General features: G+C 46.7%; 2 protein-coding genes across 5 annotated transcripts in view; one reads left to right on the top strand and one right to left on the bottom strand.

Moving 5' to 3' along the window:
* The window catches only part of LOC122692614 (zinc finger protein 264-like), a 20,631-nt gene extending 18,095 nt beyond the window's left edge, over positions 1-2,536 (bottom strand). The window contains exons 1-3 of one of the 4 annotated variants that reach the window (XM_043900371.1): positions 2,148-2,536; positions 757-1,134; positions 315-441 (exon numbers count right to left, since the gene is read on the bottom strand). In XM_043900371.1, the coding sequence (XP_043756306.1) occupies positions 315-441; positions 757-792 (163 nt within the window). In that variant the 5' untranslated portion in view covers positions 793-1,134; positions 2,148-2,536. Of the gene's footprint in view, positions 1-314; positions 442-756; positions 2,127-2,147 lie in introns of those variants that run through there. The other 3 variants (XM_043900372.1, XM_043900373.1, XM_043900374.1) reach the window with 3 other exon arrangements.
* Positions 2,173-19,663, top strand: LOC122692890 (double homeobox protein A-like). Its single transcript, XM_043900705.1, has 5 exons — positions 2,173-2,302; positions 15,051-15,208; positions 17,846-17,955; positions 18,537-18,675; positions 19,555-19,663. The coding sequence occupies exons 1-5, from the start codon at positions 2,173-2,175 to the stop codon at positions 19,651-19,653; spliced, it is 636 nt and encodes a 211-aa protein (XP_043756640.1). The 3' UTR covers positions 19,654-19,663.

Here is a 19,663-nt window from a genome sequence, read left to right as displayed (position 1 = left end):
TGCAAAAGCCATTCTGAAAAGACAGAGATGTGAGCAAAGCCAGAGAAAGAAGCCAGGACAGGAGACCCAGAAGCCAGGGTATAATCCTGGTTCTCGTATTTCCGTCCCATGTGGCCCGACTGGAAATGCTGCCTTTGGGTTCTGCAGAACATTCATTTCCTTCCACCACTTTCTAAGAGCCAAAGGGGTCTTTCTTGCCCAAAGTGACACTAAGATAGCAGGCAGAAAGAGATGAATCTCAAACATGAGTGAAGCTGTATGGCGGGTAGGCATGGAGCTAGAGCATGCCTGCATGGCTGAGTGAGAGGTCTTACCCAGAGACATCAGGAGCCCGCAGGTCTCCAGCATCACCTCCCGGTACAGGGTCCTCTGAGCCGGGTCCAGATGGCCCCACTCCTCCTGGGTGAAGGTCACGGCCACGTCATCAAAGGTCACAGACACCTGTCAAGCAGAGGTAGCAGAGCTCATTTCTAAAAGGCTGGTAAAGGTGCAGAGAGATCAAGACCTTAACCATGGAGCACTGCCTGAGGGCTAGATCTAGGCTGGGCTGAAGGGGAGGTGAACAATGTTATGGACATAATACAGTAGTGTATTATGAAGTCTGTAAGAGATGCCTCCTATGCAGGGCCACTGGAAAGTCACACAAGACAATGCAAGTGACGTGTGGGCTGTGAAATGCAGACAGGGCTCTAGGACATCAGAGGAATGATTACACAATGGTAGTAACAGTATCAATAATGGTAACAACAGCAGTACCTGCGCCTCCCTGGTCCTGCTAACTGCCTGACCCATGCTGAGGGCTTCACATCCTGGTTTAAGCGATTACAAGTCCCCAGTTCTTTTGTCAGTCTCCCGTGGTTTGCATCCAAACTCTTGAAACCCGAGACTTGCCAGCTGTCTTACCGTGGAGACATCACTCACTTCATCTCTCTGAGCCTCCGTTTCTGGATCAATACAATAACAGTTCCCACTTCACCAATAACTGTCGTGAGTTTTAGAAAAGTATTCAACATTCCACGGGCTTTGGCATTCTCCTTGATTCTCCCACAGGCTCTGAGTAAATCTCTCATTACCTCCATGCCAGTCAATCACCTGAGGCTAAGGGAGCTCCACCAATCCACCCACTCGTGTGTCCTACAAACCAAAGGCAAGATTTTTAACGCAGGCCAGTGTAATTCAGGGTCTGACAGTGTAACCTGACATTCTTTCACCAAAATGAACACCTAGTGATGACGTTGTGAGGCATTTACAGGAAATGTTTGCCGTTAAATCCATTTCATCATGCCTGAAAATATTTCTGTGAACATGGACAGAGGAGCAGAGCCTTCATCACAGACCTCCCGGGATAAACGCCTGAAGGGGTGGATCTACCTGGGTAATGGCAGGGTCTGGACCAATTCCCTAGCCCCTCCTGGGTCCCGAAACTCCCAGGGAGATTCCACAATGAACCGTTTAGCCTCTTTCTTCCTGGGCCCTGCCAAAACTCACCCAGTACCAGGACTACTTCAGACCGGGGAGCACAAATGGCCAAGGCTAACGCTCGCTTTGGCCATGAGATTGGCCACCATGGCTGACCTGGCTGAAAGTGAGTGTAACATTCGGCAAAGCCCCACAGGATCTCGCCCACTCGAGACACGTCTCAGCCTCTGGGAGGAACCATGGCAACCTCGCGGGCCTTCTGTTAACTTGACTTTGTCGGGGCACTCTTCTCGCCCTCCAACGCCCAAGGCCACCAGGTGGAGTAACACCAGGGGAAAGGGGGTGGGGGGCAGGGTGTATCCTCGCAGTACACGGTGGGGTTAGGGGTTTACCAAATATGACGGGGGCTCCTCAGGTGGTTCAGTGATTAAGTAAAGAAAAAGAAGCCGCCGCCCACGGACAGGGGAGCCTGGCGGGCTACAGTCCATGGGGTCACAAGAGTCGGACACGAATGAGCGACTGAATAACAACCTGGAGGAGGCAGCAGTCATTTCTCTACAACTTCCGGGCACTTGTCAGAGCCCAGCAGCTTTCAAGACCGGGAATACATTAAGTGACAAAGCGGCTCCACAAACCAGAGCAGACGGCCGCGGGGACACATCCGGCGTGCCTGCCGGAACCGCCTCAGTGCTCGAAAATGAGCGGTACCGTCACTGGCGTCCACGCACCTGGGTCCGGTGGGTCGGCACCGCCATGACGGGAGCTGCGGTCCAGGCCGCCCGGGGCGGCCCGCTGCCCCTCGCCTCCGCCCGCCTGGGCTGGGCGACCGCGGCTGACCGCCGCCCTCCGCGAACAAGCCGCCCCAGAGCCGGGCGCCGCCCTCGTGAACGCGGAGACCAGGGGCGCTGCTGAGGCCCGCAAAGGCCGCGGGCCGGCGGGTGACCAGGGCACGCCACCGCCTAGGGACTCACGACCCGTTCAAAGGCACGAAGGGGATCCGCACCCCTTTGCTCGGGCCCCACGAAAGGCCTGGGGAGCCGCGCTGGCCCAGGTCTCCGCCCGTCGAATCCTGCCGAGAGCTAACCCTGTAGGCAAATGGCGTCCGCAGGGAGAAACCGGAAGTCCCGCCCACGCCTCAGGAAACGCCTTACGTCATTGGCCAGCGCCTGCCTCAGGCGCACAGCCTCTGGGTAAGGTAGTCTCCGCTAGATCCGCGAAGGCGAGGAGCAGGGTAACCAGCAGAGTATTCCTCCACACAAAAAGCTGAGGCCGGCCTAGACGTGCTTCTTCATACTGGACTCAAGTCGGGTGGACGAGGGGCCGGGGGCGAGAGGGTCTGTGCAGTGACCCAGGGAAACTGAGGCTAGGAGTGCTGGGACATTAGCCCCCGGTGGGGCCAAATGCAAAGCGTATGGGGCTGTGACCTGGGCTTGCAGCTGGCCGAGTGGTTTTCCTTACCCCGCTGCTCCTTCCTGGATCCTCTCTCTCTCTCTCTTTTTTTGTTACTCAGCGAGGCTTCTGGGCTCTTAGTTTCCCGACCGGAGATGGAACCCGCATCCCTGCGGTGGAAACTCGGGGTCTTAATTGAGGTAGGAGCTAGATGGGCTTCAGGTTAGACGTTTACAACTAGCCTCCTGTTTGCATTTCCAGAGACAAGATGTAGGTGGACTCCAGTCAAGGCATTTAAAATCAGCCCCCTGTTTGCCCTTCAAAATGGAAGTAACAGAAACCATAAATAGCGAGTCTTTGTTTCTTGTACACTGTGTTCAGTTCTGTCCGACTCTGCGACCCCATGGACTGTAGCCCGGCAGGCTTGTGTGTCCATGGGATTTTCCCAAACAAGAATACTGGAGTGGGTTGCAGGACTGAACCCTTGTCTCTGGCGTCTCCGGCACTGCAAGCAGATTCTTTACCACCTGGGAAGCTCTTGTAAATGCCTTGAGATAATAGTCATGGCAAAGACAAAGGGGTAAAACCCTGTTTGGGTAAAGTATCCTCCTTTTTGGGGACAAAGGAGACACTGCACATGAGCAGAAAGTGCAGAAAAGGCTCCTTGGGGTCAAAAGTCAGGGGATAACACCAGGCCATAATGAGTCTCCTTCCAGAAGCCTTCACTTCAAGATCCATCTTGGCTGTGTGTGTGTGTGTGTGTGTGTGTGTGTGTGTGTGTGTGTGCTTGCGCACCCGGGGGAGGGTCCTGAGACAATTTAGCCAGGAGCGGGGTACAAAGTGAGATGATTGGCCAGAGGGAAGACAAAGACCCAGAAAGCTGCCCCCTTGTAAAGGATTTAAACTTCCCAAAGTCATGACTGTTAAGTTTGCCCATGCACCTTTCTGCATGTATTTTTCAATAAACTTTTTACTTTACACTTTACTTTCTGCCTCCTTGCCTGAATTCATTCTTGACTAGGCATGCAAGGACTGGGGACTCAAGCCCTAACTGCTGGCCCCTGTGGTCCAGTGGTTAGGACTCCTGGTCCGGAAAACTAAGACCTTGCTTCCAGCTACTGTTCACTGCCACTTACTAGTGTGTGCGTCCAAAATCATAACCACTGGACCACCAGCGAATTCCCAAGAGCCTCTTCTCGAAACCTAGCAGGACCGTGTGGAGCCTCCTCCACCACCACACCTCTCTGTGTCCCTATTTCTCGTTTGTGGCAACAGCCTTAGTTGACTTGGCCTCCCTGATTTCCAAAGGGTGGGCTCCAACAGTTAATCATTTTAAGAGGCAACAATTTGAACAAAGAAGAGGCAGTCAAACAGAGAAGGAGAAAATAACTTAAGCAATAGGTCAATCTGTAGGACGGGGTCATAAGAGCTTAGCTTTCCTCAAGGAAGACAATTAACAATGTCTGAAACACTTTTTAAGTTGTTTTTTTATAGAAACCAATTTCCCACCAGGTGGAAACTGCTGACCTCAGACACATAGAACACAGACTGCTTGGAATCAGAAGATTGATGGTGAGATTCCAGAACACCACCCTGCTACCTCAGCACCAAACAACCAGAAAATTCTCCATGAGCTGATCACGCATCCTGGGACCCTCTCCCCTAACACTGTCTTTAAAAACCCTTGCCTGGGGACTTCCCTGGTGGTCCAGGGGTTAGGAATCTGCCTGCCAGTGCAGTGGACATGGGGTTGATCCCCTGGTCCGAGAACTAAGATCCCACATGCTGCAGGGCAAGTAAGCCCATGCTCCACAACTATTGAAGCCCTCATGCTTAGAGCCTGTGGTCAGCAACAAGAGAAGCCGCCACAACTCAAGAGTAGCCTGCAGTCTCTGCAACTAGAGAAACCCTGAGCATAGCAATGAAGAGCCTGTGTGCCCTAAGACCCAGTGCAGCCAAATACTAATTAATTAATTATAAGTAAATGTGTTTCTTAAAAATAAAAACCCTCGCCTGAAGTCATCAAGGTGTTCAGGTCTTTTGAGTGTGAGCTCCCCATTCTCCTTGATTTTCACCCTGAGATAAACGCTGTGCTTTCGCCACAACCCAGTGTCAGGTTGGCTTTGCTGTGCATGGAGTGAGTGAACCCGTTTGGCTTGGTAGCATTCTAGGGGAACAGGTTTTTTTTTAAGTAGCTTAAAAATTACCCTGACAAGGAAACCAGAAGTCCCATCTTGATGCACGGCACACACGCCCTACTGCACTTTCCTGAGTCTTCCACCCTGAGTCTCCTTCATGTATAGTTGACCTAGATCAGCTGAAGAATGGGTTTTCCATCCCCTGAAATGGGGAAGCCACATGTTGAAGAGACCTGGAGGGAAAATGAAGACTCCAGGGTTTTTTTGTTTGTTTGTTTTTTGTTTTTGGCTTTCCCTGGGTCTTTGTTGCTGTGCGGGGTTTTTCTCTAGTTCTGGCGAGTGGGGGCTACTCTCTATTTGTAGTATGAGAGCTTCTTGTTGCAGTGGCTTCTCTCATTGTGGAGCACAGGCTCTAGGGCACACGGGCTTCAGTCGCTGCAGCCCGTGGACTCAATAGCTGCAGCTCCCGGGCTCTCGAGTGCAGGCTCAATCGTTGTGGCTCATGGGCTTAGTTGCTTCGCAGCATATGGGATCTTCCCAGATCAGGGATTGAACCCATGTCTCCTGCATTGGCAGGTGGATTCTTTACCACTGAGTAACCAGGGAAGACGAAGACTCCAGTTTTTAACATGATCAATTGGAAACTTTGATGAGACCACAAAGTGTGTGTGTCACTTAGGCATTTCAACCTATGATTGAACATTAAGAGAGAGTTCAAGCCTGCATATATAAATTTCAAAGTTGTTACCTTACACTATCATTTCAAGTCAGGGTTAGATGAGACCGTCAAGGGAATGAGTGAAGACAGAAGAAGAAAATGATCAGAGTGTGAATACTAGACCTAAGCAATTGATGACAGGAAACTAACAAGCTCATGTCAGAGCTTCCAGTGTCCACCAAGAGGTAAATTAAGCAATCTGAGAAGTCACCATTGCTGATTTTCCCCCCATAAATGTGGAGCTGAAAGAATAAAGTGCATTTTTCATGATTTGAGGGTACATACAGATTGAGAAATGGAATTAGTGCATAAAATGCCCCTAAAGGATTTAATTTTTTTTTTTTTTAAGAAGAGAAAAGTGGAAGCAGTGATAGGTTTTATTTTCTTGGGCTCCAAAATCACTGTAGATGGTGACTGCTGCCATGAAATTCAAACACACTTGCTCCTTGGGAGGAAAGCGATGACAAACCCAGACAGTGCATTAAAAAATAGAGACAGTACTTTGCCAACAAAGGTCCATATAGTCACAGCTGTGGTTTTTCCAGTAGTCATGAACAGATGTGAGAGGTGGACTACAAAGAGAGCTAAGCGTGAAATAGTTGATGCTCTTGAATTGTGGTGCTGGAGAAGAGTCTCGAGAGTCTCTTGAACAGCAAGGAGATCAAACCAGTCAATCCAAAACGAAATCAACCTTGAATATTCATTGGAAGGACTGATGCTGAAGCTGCAGCTGCAATACTTTGGCCACCTGATACAGAGAGCTGACTCAGTGGAAAAGATTGTGATGCTGGGAAAGATTGAGGGCAAGAGGAGAAGTGGGTGGCAGAGAATGAAATGGTTAGATAACATCACTGACTCAATGGACATGAGTTTGAACAAACTCTGGGAGATAGTGAAGGACAGGGAGGCGTGGCATGCTGCAGTCCACGGGATTGCAGAGAGTCAAACACAACTTAGCAATTGAACAACACAAGATATTTATTTCAAGGCATTGGGTTATGCAGTTGTGGGGCCTGGCAAGTCCAGAATCCACTGGGTAGAGAACAGATTGGAGACTGCCGTCGGAACTAACGCTGCAGGCTTGAAGCTGAACTTTTTCCTCAGGGAAACTGCACTTTTCCTCTCAAGGCCTTACAGCCAATTAGATAAGGAAGACTCAATCAAAATAAAATCCTTTGCTTAAAAGATTGGATAATCAGTTGACTAACTGATTGCAGATGCTGAGCACATCAACAAAATACCTTCCAGCAACACCTAGATTAGTATTGGATCCAATAACTGAGTAGCATAACCCAGTCCAGTTTACACATAAAACAAGCAATCATATCCCACCCCCTTCTCAATTTGGCACTCACACATATTACCTAAGACCAGACTTAAATCCCCAAAGAAAACAAACTTCTGCCTAACGAGATCAAATCTGGTCTTGATCCATTGTTTGATAGATGATATCACATATGATAGATAGCATCGCTGACTCAATGAACATGAATTTGAGAAAACTCTGGGCGAGAGTGGGGGGCAGGGGAGCCCGGCGTGCTGCAGTCCATGGGGTCACAAAGAGTCAGACACGACTTAGCAACTGGACAACAACAACAACCGCAGCATTGCATATGATGGATTATCTATGATGCATGTAACATGAGCCCTATGAATCTATTGATTTAATGTTAAATTCCCTGATATTGGAAATTTCCCTCTGGCTGTGTGAGATAATGGTTTTTTTTTTCCCTCCCTCAAAAAATGCAAACAAATATTTAAGAAGAAAGAGACAGTAACTGTAATGTTCTGGAATGGTTTAGGCAAATATAAATTGATGGATAATGGGAAGGAAAGAGAGAATGAGAATGCTACAGCAATGTGACAGAATGTTCGTGGATAAATCTATGTTAAGGCTCTAGGGAGCCTTTCTCTGTGCTATTCTTATAAATGGCCTGGACTTCACTGATAGTTCAATGGCTAAGAATCTGCCTGCCAACTTGGGGACATGGGCTCAATCCCTTGTCTGGGAAGATCCCACGTGCTGCGGGTCAACTAAGCCCGTGCACCATGGCTACTGAACCTGTGTGCTCTGGAGCCTGTGCGCCACAATAAGAGAAGCCCATGTACTGCAATGAAGGCTAGCCCTCGCTACCTGCAACAGGAGAAAGCCACACGCAGCAAGGAAGACCCAGTGTGGTCAAAAATAAAATAAAATAATTTTAAAAAATTTCCTGTAATTTTTAAATCATTACACACACAAATATATCTATATCTATATAGATATATGTATGTATATAACCAGTGTGGGCCTCAAAATCCTTGCCTCTTGGTGTTCTAGCCTTTGTACAACCTCTCTCCTCAATTTGGGGCCACATCTGTAACTTGCTTCTAGACATACAGAATACACCAAAGGTGGTGGGATATATGTGATTATGTGTGCAGGGTTAGACCTATCTTTCTGGATTCTCTCTCTCCTTTGCTGGCTTGATGAAGCAAGTGACCATGTTGGCAGGCTCACAAGATAAGAAACCCAGGCAGTTTGTAGAAGCTGAGGGTGACCTTCACCAACAGACAACAAGAAGCTAAAGCCTTCAGTCCTACAACCACAAGAAAATAAATTCTAGCCACAACCCAAATGAGTTTTGAAGTGTCTTGTTTCCCAATCCAGTCTCCGTTGAGACTTTGGTCCTCACTGACAACTTGAGCACAATCTTGTAAGACCTTGAAGCAGACAACTCAGCTAAGCTGTGACCAAACTCCTGATCCACTAAAAGTGTGAATTGTTTTAACTGCATTGTTTTAAGCCACACATGTATGAAAACATTTACACAGAAACAGAAAAGTAATATACAATGGAAGTAATATACAACATAAGAGGATGCTTTCTCTACAAAAAATCTGACTACATTGGCCCCATGGTCTTAAAAGTCCTCATAGTCTTTTACTGCTTTCTGTTTTTTTCCACCTCAGTTTCCTGCTCCATGCGCTGGCTTGATTCACACTTGCCTTAAATCCTATGCCAAGGGGACTTCCAATGCAGGGGAAGCGGGTTCCGTCACTGCTGGGGGATCGAGGAGCCCACATACCGCAAGGCAGCTAAGACCTCACGCCACAGCTAGAGGAGCCTGCAAGGCAACAAAGAGCCCACACAGCCAAAAAAACAGGAAAGAAAGAAAAAAATCAGACATTTCTTAGAACACATGAACCTGAAATTCATTCTAGCCAGTTTCTTTCACATTTAAAAAATATTTAATTTTAAGCATTGACCTTTTAAGTCAATTAAATAGAGCTCTTCTCTAAATTTAATTTTGATAACTTATCTAGAGGTAGAGACTTTTATCAAAGGTATAATGTGTACACAGACATATAAACAGGCAAAAGAGGAGATCTCATGGCTTTGACACTTGGGTGTGAATCAGGTATTACAATGTAAACTCACTAGTTTATAAAGAACAGTTGGAATAAGTTAAATCTGCTTGCTCAGATGACTAAAGCTTTCTTATTTGCGGGAAAGACTTTAAAGATCTGTATCTATCCTTGACAAACCCTAGAAGAGGTTTAAAGAGGCGATGAGGGCTTCGTTGGTGGCTCAGTGGTAAAGAATTCACCTGCCAATGCAGGAGACACGGGTTTGATCCCTGATCTGGGAAGACCCCATATGCTGCGGAGCTACTAAGCCCGTGAGCCACAACTACTGAGCCTGTACTCTGGAGTCCACATGCCTCTCCACAAGCCTGCATGCCCAGAGCCTGTGCCCTTAAGAAGAGAAGCCTGAACCCCACATCTAGAGAGGGGCCCCCACTCATGGCAACTAGAGAAAAGCCCTCCCAGCAGCAAAGACTCAGTGCAGCCAAAAATTAATAAATAAACAGAATTAGTTGTTTGTTTTTTTTTAAATGAGGCAATGAATTAGATTTTGGGTTAGGGAGACTTTCCAGCAAGTCTTCCCAGTCTTTCAATTTAGGGTAACCCAGGTACCTCTTCTTGAAACTAAGTTTCAAGGATAATCTACTCCTCCAGAGAGGATTTTAGCACCACCCAACATGACTTAGGTTCATCAGCCAATAAGGGGAGATCTGAGAACCAGGAAAGAATTCCTGGCTATTGTAAACAGGGCTGCCATGAACTGAGGAGATAAAGGGTATGGAGTGGACACACCACCACAACGTTATAGACGTGGCTGGACAGAGTAATAATACCTCTGTGCGCTTTCGGTTTCTGTAAGCAAGGATGCCCCAACTGTTGTAAGAACACCAGGAAGAGGGGAATTCCCTGGAGGCCCAGTGGTTAGGACTCGGTGCATTCACTGCCAGGCCTCGGTTAAATTCCTGGTCAGGGACGTACTTTATATTCTATGAGAACAGATAGCTCATTATGGGAACCTAGATAGATTATGCTAAAGAGACAACATTACGTCTGATCACAGCGGAAAGACCACACATGTAATTAGAATCTTGGGGTTCTGAATCACGAGTTATCAGCTGGCGCTCTGGAGAGTGGAAGAAGGCTGGACACTGAGTTCCATGTTCAATGGCTCAGTCAGTCATGCTTCTGTAACGAAGGTCAATAAATCTACATACCCAGGCTCTGGTGCATGTATTTTTTGAATTATGGCTTTCTCTGTGTATATGCCCAGGAATGGGTCATAAGGTAACTTAACTTCAGGGTGACTGCAGCCATGAAATTAAAAGACTCTCGCACTTTGGAAGAGAGGCTATGACAAACCTAGACAGGGTCTTCAAAAACAAAGACATCTCTTTGCTGACACAGGTCTGTACAGTCAAAGCTACGGTTTTTCCAGTAGCCATGCATGAATGTGAGAGGTAGACCATAAAGACGGCTGAGTGCCAAAGAATTGATGCTTTCGAACTGTGTTGCCGGAGGAGACTCTTGAGAATCCCTTGGACTGAAAGGAGATCAATGCAGTCAATCCTGAAGGAAATCAACTGAATATTCATTGGAAGTACAGATGATAAAGCTGAAGTTCCAATACCGTGGCCGCTCACTGGAAAAGACCCTGATGCTGGGAAAGATCGAGAGCAGGAGGAGAAGGGGGGCAACAAAGGATGAGAATAGTTGGATGGCATCATTGACTCAATGGATATGAGCGTGAGCAAACTCCGGGAGACAGTGATGGACAGGGAAGCCTGGTGTGCTGTAGTCCATGGGGTCACAAAGAGTCAGACACAACTGAGTGACTGAGCAACAACAACGGGAGCTCTACTTTTAGTTTTTTAAGGAACCTGCAAACTGTTTTCCCCGGTGGCTGTGACAATTTACAGTCCCAGCAACAGCGTAGGAGGGTTCCCCAAGGTGCCACTTAGAGCACTGTTCCTCCTGAGTGGTGTCACCTGACCCTCTGACCCCTCCTGAGTCACACAAACATATATGAGTAATAAAAATTTCTCTGTTTTGCACTACTGTGGATGACAACTATAAAAAATTAAAAGAACGTGTCAGCTTCCCTCAGAACTGACCAGTGACCTTGAGAAGAAATTGCGAAGGAGAGCTCCTTATAGTCACGGCACACGTGCCCTCAGATGCCTAACTCCTGACAGGACCGGATAGGATCCTGCTTTTATTTACAGTTGTTTTATTTTTGGTCACACCCAGTGGCATGTGGGATCTTAGTTCCCTGATCAGGGTTGGAACCCATGCCCTCTGCACTGCAAGGTGAGGTCTTAACCACTGGACCTCCAGGGAAGTCCCTATCTACAATTCTTACATTTTGAAAACGTGGACTTTTTGCAATTAATTTTTATTTTTTAAGTACTGCATTCAAATATCATTTGTCTTGATCAGAGAACTTTCAGCATCCGCCCCTTAAATATTGCTCCCTAGAAATGAGAACCTCCTTCGCCTCACCCTAATCCTGCTGCTTGACTTCCCTTGTGGCTCAGATGGCCAAGCGTCTGCCTACAATGTTGGGAGAGAGACCTGGGCTCCATCCCTGGGTCGGGAAGATCCTCTGGAGAAGGAAATAGCAACCGACTCCAGTACTCTTGCCTGGACAATCCCATGGACAGAGGAGCCTGGTAGGTTACAGTCCATGGGGTCACAAAGAGTCGGACACAGCTTAGCTACTTCACCTCACTTCAATCCTGCTGCTAGTTATTAATTAAATAAGAAAAGGCCACCACTTCAAAAGATAAGTGAAGAATATGAAAAAGCAATTTCAAAAAGAATAATATGTACATAACAAACATTGGGGAGAAAAAAGATGCGTAAGTCCAATGCTACTCAAAAGTGCACTCATTCAGGTGTGGATGTTGGTATAAATCATTCAATCTCGGGGGACTTCCCTGGTGGTCCAGTGGTTAAAACTCCTTGCTTCAAATGCAGGGGGCATGGGTCTGACTCCCGCTTGGGCAACTGAGATCCCACATGCCAAGGGGCACGGCCCCAAAATAAAAATAAGTCAATAAATAATTCATTCAAAGGAAGAAAAGATCCTATCGAGTCCTTGCTGGATTAGATGGGTTTATACTTAAGTAAGTGGGCGGGGCCAAACAGACTGCTCATATAAAAGCCAACCTAGCCAGCGCTGCTTCCGTGCCTTCTGCTGGAACCAGACTTCGGAGCTCTCTTTCAGATGGCTCAAGACAGTCCTTCAGACAGTAAGTTCCTCACGCTTCAGCCCGCTGTGCTCATTTCCTTGGTTAGTGGGGAGGGGGCGGGGAATTGGACTGAAAACAGACGGGCTTGTGAGAAGGTATGGGAGTCCCATTTTTCAAGCGTTTAAATAACTGTGCTAGGGAAGAGAAAATGGATTCCTCATGTAATATGAAAGCATGCTGTTTTCTCTGCATCTGAGCATTGGGAATTTCAAAAAGATGGAGGCACGCAAGAACCAGACAATCCAGGAGGAGGCTGAAAACAACTGAACTATACAAAGTGTTGTTATGAGAAGGGAGATGGGAGGGGAAAACTGATGGGAAGAAGGAAGAGGAACTGTGTGCTGTGCTGTGCCAAGTCACTTGAGTCGTGTCCGACTATTTGCAACCACCTGGGCTGTAGCCCGCCAGGCTTCTCTGTCCATGGGATTCTCCAGGCAAGAGTACTGGAGCGGGTTGCCATTTCCTTCTCCAGGGGGTCTTCCCCACCCAGGGATGGAACCCGCGTCTCTTATTGGCAGCCAGGTTCTTTACCATTAGCGCCACCTAGGAAACCCGAAGAAACGATGGGGGTCATCGAAAAGTCCTGAGACCAGAAAGTTTTTGGAATCGAAGTAGCTTTCGGATTTCTCTCTCTAGACTGAACTTGGTCTCCTGAACTTCAGTTCTGAGCATCTAACTGCCTGCTTGTCTGTAATAGATATCTCAAAAGCAACATGTCCCAAATGGAACTCCTTATGTTCAGACCCAAATTCTTCCTCCTCCTGTTCTCCTTGCTCACCAAATATCCATTGTTGGTGCCCAAAACCTAAGCATTCTTGACCTTGTCTTTCTCTCATAGGGCTTCCCTGGAGGCTCAGATGGTAAGGAATCTGCCTGCAATGCAGGAGACCTGGGTTTGATCCCTGGGTAGGGAAGATCCCCTGGAGGAAGGGATGGCTACCCACTCCAGTGTTCTTGCCCTGGAATTCATAAGCTACACCTAACCAGGCTGAGAATTCTGTTGGCTTTAACAACACACTTAAACATAAACCATCGATGCTGGATTATGGCAAGAATTGACCTCTCTGCTCCCATCCTGGCCCTGATTCAATCTATTCTCAACTCTGTATCCTGTGTGATCTTGTCAAACTGTCTGATCAACTCTTCTCCCTATCGGCCAGCCAAGAGTGTCCCACTCTGCGACCCCATGACTGTAGCCTGACAGCCTCTTCTGTCCATGGGATTTCCCAGGCAAGAATACTGGAGTGGGTTGCCATTCCTTTTTCCATGGGATCTTCCTGACCCAGGGATTGAACCTGGGTCTACCTGGGAAGCCCCACCATACTAGGAGTCAAAGGCACATGGCCTGAAGAGGTCCCATATAATCTGCCCACTTGGAGGTCTAAGACCTCATCTGCTTCTGATTCATTTTCTCTTCTCCAACCCTCCTGCTCTACCTAGCTTATTTCTCCATCATTTTTTCCCCTCATTACTTTGTCTTATGCGTTACTTTGTCTTATGTGTAAAATTCCATTACGGGAATATACCAGGTTTTACTTATCCATTCTCCTAGCAATGGGTGCTCAGTTGCTTCAGCTATTACTACACAACAGCATTCTGAAAAATGTCATGGAGATGCATTTGGGGTTAGAATTGTAAATTATTCTTTGTAATCCATTACAAAGAAATGGATTTGGGGTTAAAACTGCCTACTGTTGTTGTTTAGTCACTCAATTGTGTCCGACTCTTTGCGACCCCATGACTTGTAGTTCACCAGGCTCCTCTGTCTGTGGGATTTTTCAGGCAAGAAATACTGGAGAGGGTTGCCATTTCCCTCTCCACGGGATCTTCTTGACCCTGGGATGAAGCCCTTGTCTCTTGTGTCTCCTGCATTGGCAGGCGGGTTCTTTACCACTAGCGCCACCTGGGAGACCAGTGTGGAGGCTCCTTAAAAAACTAAAATAGAACTACCATATGATCCAGCATGTTCTTTTCTGTGAGGTATCAACCAAAGCAACTCAGAATCTCTTAAGTTTCCTCTTTGTATGAGTCCAGTTCCAAACGAACCTGTAGCATTCACAGTGACTTTTCTTCTCATCTTATTTAGTTTACTAAGCCTAATTCATTCATGTTCCAAAATAAAAGCCCAGTTTTCCAGATTTGGCTATTTTAATGAGCTGTATCATATCTAAAATCATGCAACATGATTTTATTCCCTATTTGAAGACTCTACTGAATGTATGAATTGTGTTCGCTTCATAGTGTTTTAAAAAATATTTGTAGGAGGATTTCCCTGGTGGTCCAGCAGGTGAGAATCAATGCTTCCATTGCAGGGCGTACAGGTTCAAGCGCTGGTTGGGGAACTAGGATCCTGCATGCTATGCAGTGAGGCCAGAAAAAAAAATTGGAAACTGACCCTATTTGTTGAGGGCAATGAAAACCTGAAAGGAGCTCAACAATACCTGTAACAGGTGCTCTTTATGAGTTCAAATGTCCATCATTGTCATGACATCACCCGCATCTTCCTGACTTACATTGTTCTTGATCACATAGGATCGGGACACATCACTTTTTCATGTTTTTTTTTTTTAAACAGAAGACATTGTGTCCCTAGTCATGGCCTTCAGGTCAACTAAGGAAGCTTCAAGAATCACCACCCTTGTGCACTTAAGGGTTCTGGGTTCTGGGTTCTGGTGGATTCAAAATGAAAGGAGGAAATGAGAGACAAGCGCCAAGCTGAAGCGTGAATACATACAACGGTCAATTTAATGCTTCTCTCCTCCGATTTATTGGTCTCTCTTTCCCCAGAGACCGTGGCGACAAAAAAGTGTAGGCGCAGCCGCACCTCGTTCACAGAAGAGCAGTTGAAGATCCTCGTCCAGGCGTTCAGCCAAAACCCTTACCCCGGCTATACTGCCAAACAGAGACTTGCCGTGGAAATCAACACTGAAGAGTCTAGGATCCAGGTACATCCAAAGTTCCAGATCTCCAGGACGAGCAGCAGAAACCTGGGGACTTGGGGTGGGAATGGCGGGGTGGGGACTTACCTGTGGCCCAGTAGCTAAGACTCCGAGCTAGATGTAGCGAGACATAGCTACAGGTGTTTGTGTCGACTTAAGAAACAGTCACAACCTAAAAGTTGAGAGTTAGGTTTTTATTCAGTAGAAATTTTTAGGACTTCAAGCCCGAAAGGCAGCATCTCAAGTAGCCCTGAGAGAACTGCTCCAAGGAGGCGATAGGGGAAGAGGGAGGAACCGGCCTATATGTGTGCTCAGTCAGGTCCAACTGTTTGTGAGAATACTGGAGTGGGCTGCCATTTCCTTCTCCAGGGCATCTTCCCGACCCAGGGATTGAACCCACAACTCTTGTGTCTCCTGCATGGGCTGGTGAATTCATTACCAGTAGCACCACCTAGGAAGCCCCATGTTATAAAGAAGTTGCAACAAAGTCTGAACATCCAAAGGATTTTTGTGATTTAAAAAAAAAAAAACCAGATATCCCAAGTGAAGGAATTTAGTGCTTTTCTATGTATGAGACGGCGCAAGAGTCTGGGCTCACTGAAATCTTCCTTTTCATACGCACCCCAGCTGTGTGACCAGTATCCTGTGTTTTTTCACATCCTGAGCTCCCTTGGGACTCATCCTAAGGATCGGCTGCGATCTGATGGCTGTTAGAGTCCAGGTATTTTCTCCTTTCTGAGTGCCCTGGAGGGCTGGAATCAGCGATGAATGTGACATCCTTGTATACGGATATGGCAGGAGATACTCCATTTGCATAATTTTTTGAGAATGCACACCTCAAAATTCAAGGAGAGTGAAAATCTTTCCCCACACAAATTTTAGTAATCGCAAAAGTTATTAACTGAAATTGGTACAATGTTTCTGGAGGACAATCTGTCAATATGTGTTAAACCTGAATGTTCGTGACAGTTGACAGCATATCATTTTAAGGATTTTGGTTTTTTTTTTTTTTGCCAGGAAGATAACTTAGGATGTTTGCAATAATGTAATTGTGAGAATATTCATAGCATTTTGTGCTGCTTCTTTTTTAATTAAGTTTTTGGCCATGCTGCCTGGCACACGGGATCTTGGTTCCTCAATCAGGGATCAGACCTGGGCCCCCTGCAGTGGAATTGTAGAGTCTTAACCACTGGATCACCAGGGAAGTCTCAGCCTTTTGTGCTTCTAATAGAGAGCTGTTGGGGAGAAACCTCTATTCAACAATAAGGAGGGACTTCCCTGGTGGTCCAGTGGATAGGAATCCAGTGGATAGGGGCCCTGGGTTTGATCTCCGGTCAGGGAACTAGATTCCACATGCCACAACTAAAGATCTCATGTGTCACAACTAAGACCTGGCACAGTCAAGTAAATAAAAAATAAAATATAAAAAAAGAAAGGGGAGTGGGAACCATTCACTGAGCACATATCATGTGCCCGTGTGATAAGGGCATTGAGTGGAGCGCTTTGCTTGACCCTCAAATGAACTCCCAAGAATGTTGCTCATAACCTCCCTTCAAGAATGTGGACACTAAGAGTGAAGGAGCCCCTAGGAGTGGGCAAGAAATGTGCAGATATACCTTCAGGAAAGAGGAATGGTGTGGTGGCTGGAAGATACACCTATTCCAGGGTGTAAAAGCCGAGTAGGTCATCATAGGTGATGTGGTCACAGATACAGGCAAGTGTCTGATGACAGGGTAAGATGCCAGAGGAATGATGGATGATGTGATGGTTAACCTTCTCCTGTCAGTGAATTCTAACAGACCAGGGAATAGCAGACTGGTGTTCTTGTGCTCAGTAGCGTCTGACCCTTTGCAGCCCCCATGGGCTGTAGCCCTCCAGGCTCCTCTCTATGGGATTTCTCAAGCAAGAATACTGGAGTGGGTTGCCATTCCCTTCTCTAGGGGATCTTCCCAACCTAGGGATGGAACCCATGTCTCCTGGATTGGCAGGTAGATTCTTTATCACTGTACCACCTGGGAAGCCTAGGCGTGCAGTCGCAGATTCATGCTTGACAGAGATCTTACAAGCAGAATAATTACAGCATCCATTTATTAACTTAAAAAGATTACTACAGGGGACTTCCCTGGTGGTGCAGAGGTTAAGACATTGCCTTCCAATGAAGAGGTGTAGTTTTAAACCCCTCATCAGGGAGCTAGGATCCCACAGGCCTCATGGCCAAAAAACCAGAAGGTAAACAACGGATGCAATATCATAACAAATTCTATAAAGACTTTAAAAATGGTCTATATAAAAAATCTTTTAAAAAGAGATTATTATAGCAAATTGTGTTGGGACCAGGTCATGAAGATGCTGAATGCCAAGCCTTGATCTAAGGCTTAGTTGAATGTGACCAGGATCAGTGATAATCCTGAGTCTAGGGTTCATAGGAATCACTGCCTACCCCTCTTTTGGAGGCCATGGCATGGCACGCAGGGTTTTAGTTCCCTGACCAGGGGGTGAACTCATGCCACCTGCAGTGGAAGCAGAGTCCTAGCCACGGGACTGCCAGGGAAGTCCCAGAATCATTCCCCTTGGAGAAGAGCAGCAACGGGGCCGAGATGAAATAAACATGTCTAATTCTCTCGTTTTCTTTTCCTCTCTTAGATATGGTTTCAGAATCGAAGAGCAAGGCATGGATTCCTGGAGAGACCCAAGAAGAACTTAGGCTCAAGCAAAGACCACGCCTCCCCCAAAGAGAAGATTCAAGGTAAACAGCCTGCTCCAGTCCTGCTCCCCACCAGAGCCTCCTGGGATGCAAGTGCCTCTTGAGAGTGGCGCCACCTGAAAGAAACCATCTCTTCCTCTCTCCGCCTTATAAGAAGAGAGTGGGAGATGAATGTTTCCTCCTTCAGGGTTTCCTGATCAGGGCATCCCAGGAGCAAAGGGTTCAACATGGCCCCTGGAAATTCCCCACAAGGTCCAGATATTCTGAGTCTTAGCTTTTTTTTGTGCTGGAGTCTAGCAATTCAGCCAAATACTACTGCTTCTCACAAGAGACATGGGTTCATTCCCTGGGTTGGGACAATCCCCTGGAGGAGGAAATGGAAACCCACTCCAGTATTCTTACCTGGGAAATCCCATGGACAGAAGAGCCTGGCGCCCTACAGTCCGTGGGTCACAAAGAGTAGGATGCTACTGAGCACACGCTCTTCTAGAACCTTCCACCTGAATAACCTTCTCAAGGAGTGGCAACAGATTCCAAGTTAGACAGTGAGATGTTTGGGTTCCTCATCCGAATATGTAAGCTGATCCCAAATGTTTCTCTACCTTCACTCCTACCTACTCCAGATGGAAGAGACAGACGGTGTCGTACCAGCTACAGTTCCTCTCAGTTACAAACTCTCAAGAACGCGTTCACAGAAAACCCCTATCCTGGGATTGACTCCAGAGAGCAACTTGCTGAAGAAATTGGGGTTCCAGAGTCAAGAGTCCAGGTAATCGAAAAGGGACTTGATATTGTTATTAAGAAAAACAAACCAATAGCATAATATGTTGTAAATGAAAAAAAGATAAGCAGGACAGATGAAAAATGGGATTTCTGGCTTGACTAGCACTTCCCCAATGGCTCAGGAGGTGAAGAATCTGCCTGCAATGCAGGAGACACTGGAGACTCATGTTCCATCCCGGGTGGGGAGGATCCCCTGGAGGAGAAAATGGCAACCCACTTCAGTATTCTTGCCTGGAGAATCCCATGGACAGAGGAGCCTGGTGGGCTACAGTCCATGGGGGTCCCAAAGGGTTGGATATGACTAAGCATGCATGCACCTATAGGATAACAATGTCTTCCTAGAAGACATTACCCTATTCTGGATCATAGAGTAAAATTGGGCATTTTTGAGAGGAAGGAGAGAAGTAGGAAGAGAATTTCAGGCAGAGGGAAAAGTTGAAATACAGGTATGACTCTTTAGGAAAGACTAATACTTATAATGAGGGAATTGTGAGGACTTTCAGGATATGAAACCTATCAGTAGATCATAAAGGTATTTGTACAAGATTCAGAATTTTGAGGGACATCTCTGGTGGTCCAGTAGTTAGGACTCCATGCTTCCACTGCAGGGACATGGGTTTGATCCCTGGTTGGGGAACTAAAATCCCCATAAGACACAGACACAGCAACAACCAAAAAAAAAATCAGAATTTTGAACTTTGAGATGTGATAGAGTTTCCCAGATGTCATATGGAATGTCAGTGATTTCAGAATTATGCCTAAAAGAAACCATCTCTTCCTCTCCTTTGCCTTACAAGATGAGCAATGGTGAGACTTGCATGACATAAATTTTTTTTCAGTAAATCTCTTTGTTTTACCTACTTAGATTTGGTTCCAAAACCGAAGATCTAGACTCCGTATCCAGAGAAAAAGAGGCCTTGAAGAAGCTTCAGACCAAAGACAAAACCAGGGACAGGATCTCTGACATGGGAGAG

Source organism: Cervus elaphus, chromosome 4, assembly GCF_910594005.1.
Source record: "Cervus elaphus chromosome 4, mCerEla1.1, whole genome shotgun sequence".
In the NCBI taxonomy this organism is placed as follows: Eukaryota; Metazoa; Chordata; class Mammalia; order Artiodactyla; family Cervidae; genus Cervus; species Cervus elaphus.
This window is presented reverse-complemented; position numbering and strand designations above follow the sequence as displayed.